General features: G+C 42.1%; 1 protein-coding gene across 1 annotated transcript in view; it reads left to right on the forward strand.

The window, feature by feature from the left end:
* The window catches only part of EPDR1 (ependymin related 1), a 34,665-nt gene extending 24,638 nt beyond the window's left edge, over window positions 1-10,027 (forward strand). The window contains exons 2-3 of the mRNA XM_060157336.1: window positions 7,007-7,215; window positions 8,339-10,027. Of these exons, the coding sequence (XP_060013319.1) occupies window positions 7,007-7,215; window positions 8,339-8,532 (403 nt within the window). The 3' untranslated portion in view covers window positions 8,533-10,027. The remainder of the gene's footprint in view (window positions 1-7,006; window positions 7,216-8,338) is intronic.
* Window positions 10,028-10,401: the final 374 nt, after the last annotated feature.

Raw genomic sequence — 10,401 nt, forward strand, 5'->3', positions numbered from 1 at the left:
CTTGCACTGTTGGTGGGAATGTAAATTGATATAGCCACTATGGAGAACAGTATGGAGGTTCCTTAAGAAAATAACTACCATCCCACCCAGCAATCCCACTACTGGTCATATACCCTGAGAAAACCATAATTCAAAAAGAGTCATGTACGACAATATTCATTGCAGCTCTATTTACAATAGCCAGGACATGGAAGCAACCTAAGTGTCCATTGACAGATGAATGGATAAAGAAGATGTGGCACATATATACAATTGAATATTACTCAGCCATAAAAAGGAATGAAATTGAGTTATTCATAATGAGGTGGATGGACCTAGAGTCTGTCATACAGAGTGAAGTAAGTCAGAATGCGAAAAACAAATACCGTATGCTAACACATATATATGGAATCCAAAAAAAAATGGTTCTGATGAACCTAGGGGCAGGACAGGAATAAAGATGCAGACGTAGAGAATGGATTTGAGGACATGGGGAGTGGGAAGGGTAAGCTGGGACGACGTGAGAGAGTGGCATGTACTTATATACACTATCAAATATAAAATAGATAGCTAGTGGGAAGCAGCCGCATAGCACAGGGAGATCAGCTCGGAGCTTTGTGACCACCTAGAGGGTTGGGATAGGGAGGGTGGGAGGGAGACGCAAGAGGGAGGATTTATGGGGATATATGTATACGTATAGCTGATACACTTTGTTATTAAGCAGAAACTAACACACCATTGTAAAGCAATTATACTCCAAGAAAGATGTAAAAAAAAAAAAAAACAGACAAAAAACCTGCACTATCCCTTGTGGAAGGGAAGTGGCTGGGAGGGGCTGGGGAAGGCTTCTGGTGTGCCATAACTGGATATGGGTGGGGGCTTCCTAATTCTTCACTTTGTAAAATTTCTCAAGCTCTACACTTTAGATTTATGCAGTCCATTGTATGTTCATTACGCTTACCAAAAAAGGAAAAAGTTCTTAAAAAAAAATCCTGACAGATAACATTTCTTACTTATCAGATGGGCACAAATCCAAGTTTGACAACATGATCTGTTAGCAAGACTATAAAGGAAACAGGTGCTCTCATATATTACTGATAGAAGTGCAAAACTGCACAACTCTTTGAAAAGAAATCTGATAATATTAACAAAATACCCTTTGCCCTAGTAGTTTCATATCAGTAATTTATCCTAAATATATAACTCCAAAATAGCACAAGGTTATTCAGTGTTTTGTTTTGGGCAATATAATAAGAATGGAAACAAGCCAATGTTCATTAGCAGGAGACTGACTAAATAACCAATGGTACTTACACACAATAAACTATTATATGGCCATAGAAAAGAATAATGACGACCTCTGTGTATTAATAGAGACAGGAAAAAGCAAGGTGTAGAAAAGTGTATACAGAATTCTACCCTTTCTGGAAAGAAGAGAGAGAAATAAGAGTGCACACATGTGTTTGCTTAGTTTGGTCAAAAGAAATGAAGGAAAATAACATGGAAGCCAATGAAAGGTGCTATCCATTGGGAGAATGAGGGATGGGGCAGGGATTGGGATGGGAGTGAGACTTCTCTTTTTAAATTTTTTTTTTATTTTTTGGCTGTGCCACATGGCATGTGGGATCTTAACTCCACAAGCAGGGATCGAACCCGTGCCCCCTGCAGTGGAAGTGCAGAGCCCTAACCACTGGACAGCCAGGGAATTCCTAAACAAGTTTTTAAAATTTTTTTTTCTAATTTTGAGTGAGACTTCCCTGAATGTGTTTTTTTATATTGTTCTGAGTTCTGAAAGATGAAAAACTTTACATATTTAAATAATATAATTAAATCAAAGGGGAAGAGTGTGAAGTCCCCGAATTGAGAACAAACAAATGAACCTAATGATATATCAATCTGGAAACATAGCCGCCCAGGGAACAGGGTTAATCCAAGTGAATTTTTAATGCAGTATTGAGTTGTATTCTAAGGACAAAAAGAACTGCAATAAAATCTTAAACTTCACCGGGCAGTTGTATTTTTTGATAACACTTTTTTTTTTGATAACACTTTTAAAAGTATTATTTCAAAGCTATTGTAGGATAAAGCAAATAAGTAAATTTGCTAATGTTTTTGGGAAGCATGACTTTTATTTGAAGAGAAAATATATGTAAACATAAAAACAAAAATGATAGGGGAGAACCTATAATGTCAAATTTAGATTGGAAATATCAGTATGAATTCATGTTTTTGGTTTTTTTTTTCAATGTAAGAAGTTCTGACCACTGAAAGGTCCTTAAAACAATGACATCCCAATGACAATGAGCACATCTAGGGCCCAGATGTTGGTTTCTAAGTTGTTTCCCAGTAAGTTCCAGGTTTCCTTAGAGGAATGACTGATTTTAGATATGGTGCAAGGAAAGTCTAAGATGAGCCTGGGACACTTGTGTCACAGAAACCCAGGAATCACTCAAAGACTAATGGAATCATGTTATAAGTCACAAATAGCAGGTGGAAGGAGTTCCCACTGACTGAACTTGGGATAATTTGAACATCAAATGGAATAATGAGTTTAATTATTTGCCGTATGTTGAATAAATAAAAACCCGAGTGCAGAGTGATACTAGATAGACAGATGGATAGGTACCATTTGCTGTACCATTGGTAGCATCATATCAACCTCCAGTGAAATAATTGATTCAAGAAATTGTTTTACCTAAAATGATTAGGTGACAGTTATGGGGTAACAGGATATTCTCAGCATCACAAAGTATTACCCACCGATTACTTGGTAATTGCGAAAGGAAATGCCTTTATGATGGAGACATCTAGAGTAACCACGTGGCTTGGTGATGAAAGTTGGTAACATTAATAGCGGAATGGGACATCACTTGTCTTCTGATGTGATGGGACATGAAGTACAGTCTTGTTTGTAAGAGATATTTAGGAAATAGATAAAGCAAATATGGCAAAATGTAACAATTGTTGAATCTAAATGGTAGATACGAAGGTGATCATTGTATTAGACCTTCAACTCTTCTGCATTTTTAAAATTTTCATAATAAATTAGGGAAAAATGATTCCATTGATATGTACTTTATGGAAATACTTGGGAGACTACCAAGGACAAATTGTTGAATTTAAAATGCAGGTTAGAAAATATATAAATCATTATTTATTTTTGTAAAATGTGTATAGTACACTAAAAATTAATACATTTGCACACCTATGTTCATAGCAGCACTATTTAAAATAGCCAAAAGGTGGAAACAACCCAAGTGTCCATCCTTGAATGAATGAATAAACAAAATGTGATATATACACTCAATGGAATATTAGTTAGCCTTACAAAGGAAATTCTGATACATGCTACACTATGGATGAACCTTGAGGACATTATGCTAAGTGAAATAGCCCAGTCACAAAAAGAGAAATACTGTGTGATGCCACTTATGCGAAGTACCTAGAGTAGTCAAGTTCATAAAGACAGAAAGTAGAATGGTGGTGGCCAGGAGCCGGGGGAGGGAGAAATGTGGAGCTGTTTAATGGGTACAGAGTTTCAGTTTTGCAAGGTGAAAAGAGTTGTGGAGGTTGGTTGCACAACAATGTGAACATACTCAACACTCCTGAACTGTACACTTAAAAATGGTTAAGATGGTAGATTTTATGTGATGTGTATTTTACCACAATTAAAATTTAAAAATCAGTAGACACGTATGCAGAGAGTTGTTATTTCTCTAAGTTAGTTTCAATTTTTAGGAAAATGGATTTTTCAGGAAACAATAGAAATTGTCCACACAGCCTGAGAATTTTGTCAGAAGACACAAAAATCCTTTGTCCCATGAGGTGAGAGGCCAAGTGGCCCGCCGGGCACCTCCTCTGCATTTGGTTGCCATGAAAAGCTTGGCCTGCTGACCTCTTGACTGGGCGGGGAGAACCTGAGACCCAGCGGCAGGGCCCTTCCAGGAACAATGCTTTGCTTGGTGTCTGGCCAGTGAGGAGGCGAAGTTTGCAGGCTGTTGTTGACCCAGTGCTGGCCCGCCTGCCTCGTCCTTCACACCCATTCCAGCCCCTCACCTTGCCTGACTGCACCCTGGGGTGACTCCTGCCGTCACAGCTTCCTCCACTTCAGAGCCAGGCTTTGATCTCACCTCCCAGGATCCAGTTTCTGTTGAAGTCCATCACTGCTTCAGATCTACGGGTTATTACCCGCACAGCATCCCAAGCAGATGATTCATTTCAACCCTGGCTGATCTCTACATTTTGACCTTCTGGCTCTATCGGGCTCCAGGCCCTTTATCCTAGCTGTGATGGAGAACCTACATCTTGACTATGAAGACGTTCATATAAACATACAAGCCATGAAAATCTTCTTTTCCAAAACTTTCAGTGTAGCAGTACTAGCATTTATATCCACATGGGATTTTGAAAAAAATGACTTATACAGTTCTATTTTGTTTCCCATTAAATTAATATTTTCTGTTTTACTTAAGGCACTGTCAACATAACCTCAGTATCATACTGTGCCCTCTTTTTTTCAAATTAAATATTTTGAAAACTTAGAAAAGTACAGAGAACATCATAACAAACACCTGTGTTCAGACTCCCCAGGATTAACCAATGTTAACATTTTGTAGTGATTGTTCCAAGTCTAGAATTTTCATTTTACTTCTGTATATGGACAGAGCTGGCCTCGGGAAAACAGTGAAGTTAGCAGAGTTCCTTTTCTGCTGCCCCCTTCCCTGGCAGTTGACTGACCAGGCATCCACGGCCCTTGGTTCTTCAGTGGCCCGTGTGGTGCCTCTCCCAGAACAGCTGTGCTGGCGGCTGTTCCAGGGCTCTAGATGGAACAGTGGAGTCCTCAACTGTATTAGAAACGAGTCCTGGTTATGAGTCACACAAAAAGTTCCAAGCAGAAAAAGGAAAGTTATTAGAACAAAGGAAACTTATTATCATAACTCTGCAGGTGGATCTGTAGGCACCAGGCCTCAGAGAGGAAATGCATCCAGGAAATGAACAGCTGTTGGAATCCCAGCTTGCAGCTGCTTCTCTATGCTTCACTCTTTATTCTTATCCAGTTCACCTGTTGGAAATTAGCCTCCCATGGCTCCTGTGTTTACATACGACATGACCAGCCACACGAAGAGACTGACTAGCAGACCTTCAGTGGCAGTTCCACATGTCCGAGCAGGAGCATCTGATTGTCCCACCCTGGGTCAGATGTCCCCCTCTGAGGAGGGTGGCCAGGTCATGTACACAAACATGGCCACCAGGCTCCCACTTTTGTGCTTCTGTGGATTCGGGGGCTGAGTTTCAAGAAGGAAACCCCCCTCTCCTGCACATGGGTGCAAAGCTTTCAGGGGACAATCACTGCACGCAACTGGAGTATCAGCCAAAGCTAGGCCTGACTCTCTAGCCTAAACACCTTGAAGTTGGGAAAGCACAAGGAGATGGGGAGGATGAAGATAGCCAGGCCTGACAGCACACGGTATAGGGGCTTCGTGGGCGGCCTCTCTCCCTGAGAGGATCGTGGGGCAGGATCTGTGTATGGACCAAGAATCCCATATTATGGCTGGAGTATGCTCTATAGTTGATGCTAATGTTTCTATATTCCTTCCATGAATGTTTAGACTCTGATGCGCCAGGGACTTAACCGTGAGTGAGGAAGCAGTAACAGTCCAACTCCAAACTCCTCCAAAGGGCTTGCACTTTGATGTGAGCCCTGCATGTATAGTCTAGGAGGTTGGCTCCATGTTTGAGCTGTAGCGCATAACGTGAACACTTCCTTTTCTTTCTCCATTCACTCCCACTTCTCAAGGTCTGTGCTTGGGTTTTACCCTTGTAAGTCATTTCAAACATTTTCTAGAATAAGCAGGGTCGATATTTCTAAATACATAAAATGAGGTTATGTTTATATTTTTATGCTAGCTCATAGAAAATGAAATATAATCCTAATAATGGTACTATTTTGACCATATGGACAGTTATCATTTATAATATTTTTTCTGAAGAAATCTCAAACCCTGACTTGGGATGGAGAACAGGCATCCTTGTTGGGGGCTGTGGAGTGGGGTGAGCCTTACATATCACAGATAGTCTGTTGGCTATTATTTGCTCACGAAAAGCTACTTCTCTGGGCTCTTCTGCCCTCAGGTGTTGCAAATTTCACTTTTGAATCAGGGCTGCAACCTTACTCCACTTGATCAATAGCAGTGCCCTGAGTTTTAGATTGACAGTTGAATGCATGGAAACTCACCGAGCTTCACCCAACACCAAGATGGCTTAGCTTTAGGAAAGACACAGGGCTGGTGACCACACAGCGTGCAAGGTGACGGCGGGCAGTCTGTGGGCTCGGGCACAGACTGGGAATACTTCCGGCTTGCTCTGCACGTAGGGTGTGCACTGGGTATGAGGGACGAGGCTGAGAACACGCAGACAAATTCAGTTCAGCGAAGCCATTCGCTTGGGGTCCCCTCAGCTTTTGTCCTTGCCTGTCTCAGCCCATTCCCAGCACAGCTGCACCTCACCAAAGCCCATTCCTATGATGACAGTTGAGACAGTGGGGCACAGGAGTCTGGTGCGTCCTCAGCAGGCTCTTGGCATCCTGCATTCAGCATACCCCTGTGGTCCCTTGACTCAGTGCTACAAGGACTCAACAACTAAGGCAAGAGTCAAATCCTCCTGTGTCTCTGAGGCTAAAGGGTCACAAACCAGCTGCTAACCCAGGGCCTCACCTTCCTCATGTTTGTATCTCAAGCACAGGGTCTGTCATACAATAAGTACTTGATAAGGTAATAGGTAATTGATAGGTATGATAGGTAACAGTCTCATGAATATTCGGTTTTGATCCCTGAACTTTAATTATTTTATATTCAAGTTGTTCATGCACCTAGTGTTTATAAGTAAGTAAATGATTGCCTAGCAGCAAAACTATTTTTTTCTATTTTAAGAATAACTTGTATCAAAGGTCTTTGGCTTTTATGCTGATAAAAGACATGGTGATTGTAACATAAAGTCCTGAACTGTTCTCTTTCAATCTGTCTTCCAGATTATTTGAATATATTTTGCTCTATAAGGATGGAGTGATGTTTCAGATTGAACAAGCCACCAAGCAGTGCTCCAAGATCACCCTGACAGACCCCTGGGACCCTCTAGACATCCCTCAGAACTCCACCTTTGAGGACCAGTACTCCATTGGGGGACCCCAGGAGCAGATCACCGTCCAGGAGTGGTCGGACAGAAAGTCAGCCAGATCGTGTAAGGGTTCAACAAAGTATTCAAGTATTGCATCTCAGGAAGCAGGATGGGAAATAATGTTTAAGTCCATTAAGGAAATTTAGAAGCTTAATCAAATTGTTTAACTCCATTTGCAGTCCCCAAATGTACTCTGCTAGTTGTGTAGTGCTGGGATCTAAGCAAGGCATTTGAACAAACACCTCAGCCTTCTAAGGCCCCCTGTAACTTTCTGCCACTTTGACTATTATGGGCTTAGCCTTGGCTCTGATGTTTCATGATGCCCTGGAGGTCTGTGACATGGAAGGTGTTTGTCTAAGTCACACATTAGATTTGGGTGCCTCCTTTTCCTTTCCCCCAAACACTAACTAAAGTTGCAGCGACCAGACCTACTGCCATTGTTATATCTGCTTTTATACATAGATGTGAAGCTCTTCTCTGCAATGCTGCCAACACACCTCCCCCAAGACTGTTTCAAAAACACAGGCCTTTGTGCTGTGGAAAACAGTATGATGGTTCCCTCCAAAGTGAAGCACAGAGTTACCGGATGACCCAGCAATATAGGGCATATACCCTAAAGAACTGAAAGCAAGGACTCAAACAGATATTTGGACATCCATGTTCGTAGCAGCATTATTCATCAAGGCCAGAGGTGCAAACAACCCAAGTGTCCATCAGCAGACAAATGGGTACACAAAGCTGGTGTATACATACAGTGGAAAATCACTGAAGCTTAAAAAGGAAGGAAATTCTGACACATGGTACAACATGGATGAACCTTGAGGACATTATGCTAAGTGAAAGAAGCCAGTCACTAAGGGATAAATACTGTATAATTTCACTTATATGAGGTACCTAGAATAGTCAAAATCATAGAGACAGAAAGTAGAATGGTGGTTTCCAGGGACTGGGGGGAGGGAGGAATGGGGAGTTAGTGTTTAACGGACAGTTTCAACTGGGGGATATGGGAAATTTCTGGAGATGGATGGTGGTGACGCTTTCACAACAATGTGAATGTACTTAGTGCCACCAAACTGTACTTAAAAATGGTTAAAATGGTCTATTTTATGTATATTTTGCATAATTAAAAATACACACATTTTGCCTGTCTTGTACATTAAAAACTCAACTTGTCTTCCTCCTATAGATGAAACCTGGATTGGCATTTATACACTCAAGGATTGTTATCCTGTCCAGGAAACCTTCACCAAAAATTACAGTGTGCTGTTGTCCACACGGTTTTTCGACATACAGCTGGGCATTAAAGACCCGTCGGTGTTTACCCCGCCAAGCACATGCCAGACAGCCCAGCCGGAGAGGATGAGCGAGGACTGCTCCTGATAAGCGTGTGAACACGGAAGGGACAGCATCAGACATCAGATGCCAGCCGCCCCAGCTCGAACCAGATTTGAGACTTGAGAGATGAGACTCTCATTAGAGATAAATATCATAATTCTAGGAAGATAAACTTCGATGTGTGTTTTGTTTTGTTTTGTATGTGTGGTTGTGACTACTTGGGCTAGGTTTACAAAAAGGAATGGAATGGAGAGTATGTGATAATATATGAAGAGATGGCTAACACGGGGACCTCAGATGTTTCCGAAGCCTGTCTGGGAGCTGCGCTTTCTGTGTGCAGGTGTATGGGAAGTGCGGTGGCATACACGGGGCGAGGGGAGGGTCAGCAGGGGTGAATGTGTTGTTATCGACCTTACTGGGAATTGCTAGATGGCTGGCATGTGGTGATAAAAAGAGCAGAACGACTTTGGTCAGTTTTGGTATTAATGCCCCAGCTCTCTACAGACAATGACCCGCTTGTCGCCTGCACCAGGGTAGTGGCTGAGCCCACTGCTGCATGCCTCCAGCACCTCCTTTTCCCCCACCCTGTGCTCCCTTGGCTGCTGGCAGTGTGATGCCTTAAAATCCCTTCCGGCCTTAAGAGCTTTATGGCATGACCCAATGGATGTAAACATTTGGGGAGGAAATGAAAGGCTGTAACACAAAGTAATGATTCCTCTAAAGATATATTTTAAACAGGAGGGTTTGGAAAATCTTAATGTCTATTTCTGGGTAAGCATGAGCCATATATGCTTCCTTTTTTTCTATGCAAGAGTATTGATATATGTGCTGAATCATCACATACTTGTCAAGAGACCTGTAGAGACAGGTAGCATTCTAACAATAGCACTGAACTGGGAGTCAGGGGACTATTGTTTCTGAAATCCAGGACAAGAATTGCCTTGTACTGGAACTCCTTTGAGTCACTAGACATATTATGCTTCCCCTCACCTCTGCATCCCTGGGGCAGCATTTCACAGCCTCTTTGTCTATCTGACTTCTGCTCAGCCTTCCCAGGTCAGCTCATGCATGGCCTTTGGAGGCTGCTCCCAAGCCTGGACTGGGTACACCTCGCAGCTTGAACATGCTAGTCTGACAATGCTTACTAGGCTGTGTCTAAATTTCCTGCTTCCTGGATGCTCTCACTCACTAGCCTGGCTATGAGCGCCGTGAGTACGGGTACCGTGTTCTGTTTACTTTTATATGCCCAGCACCAAGTGCCTGGCACGTGGTCAGTGCCCTAAACATATGTAGAGTGGAGAATGCTAGCCTCTCTGGTCCTTACTTCCTCATCTGTTAAATGGGATTGGGTTTGCTGATCTCTAGGGAGATATGTAGTAATAAAATTTATCATTCTAGATTCCTTCTACTATTGTGTTTTATCTGGCCATCTATCCATCATCTGTAACCAGGAGAAATGTGCGATGCTTATATTACGCTGAAAACAATCTGTATTACTCACAGTTTATCTATATTGTTTCAATAAACAAATTTAATTGCATTTCTAAGTGTTTTTTGATATATTTGTTTTTGTAATAAATATGGGTTACCTTGGCTATAAGGGAGTTAAAATGCTTCTCTAATGAATAAAGTGCTTCCTGTGATCTACACCAAATTCATTTTCCTTTCTCAAAAGCCTGCTCTTCCTCTTAAAGTCCAGTTGCCTGGGTCAGAAGCCTCAGAGTCATTCTTGACCTATATTTTCTCCTTCAGTCCTCATAGGCAGTCAGTGTCCCGAGTCCCATCAGAGTAAAGCTACTGCCTCTTGTCCATCCCCTCAGCAGCCACCACCGAGGTCCAGGCTCTTAGCACTGCTGGCCTTTGCAAGATCTCTATACACTCTGTCCTTGTCCTCGTTCTAGAAGCCAACCTCTG

The sequence above is a fragment of the Lagenorhynchus albirostris genome, chromosome 8 (assembly GCF_949774975.1).
Source record: "Lagenorhynchus albirostris chromosome 8, mLagAlb1.1, whole genome shotgun sequence".
Taxonomy (NCBI): domain Eukaryota; kingdom Metazoa; phylum Chordata; class Mammalia; order Artiodactyla; family Delphinidae; genus Lagenorhynchus; species Lagenorhynchus albirostris.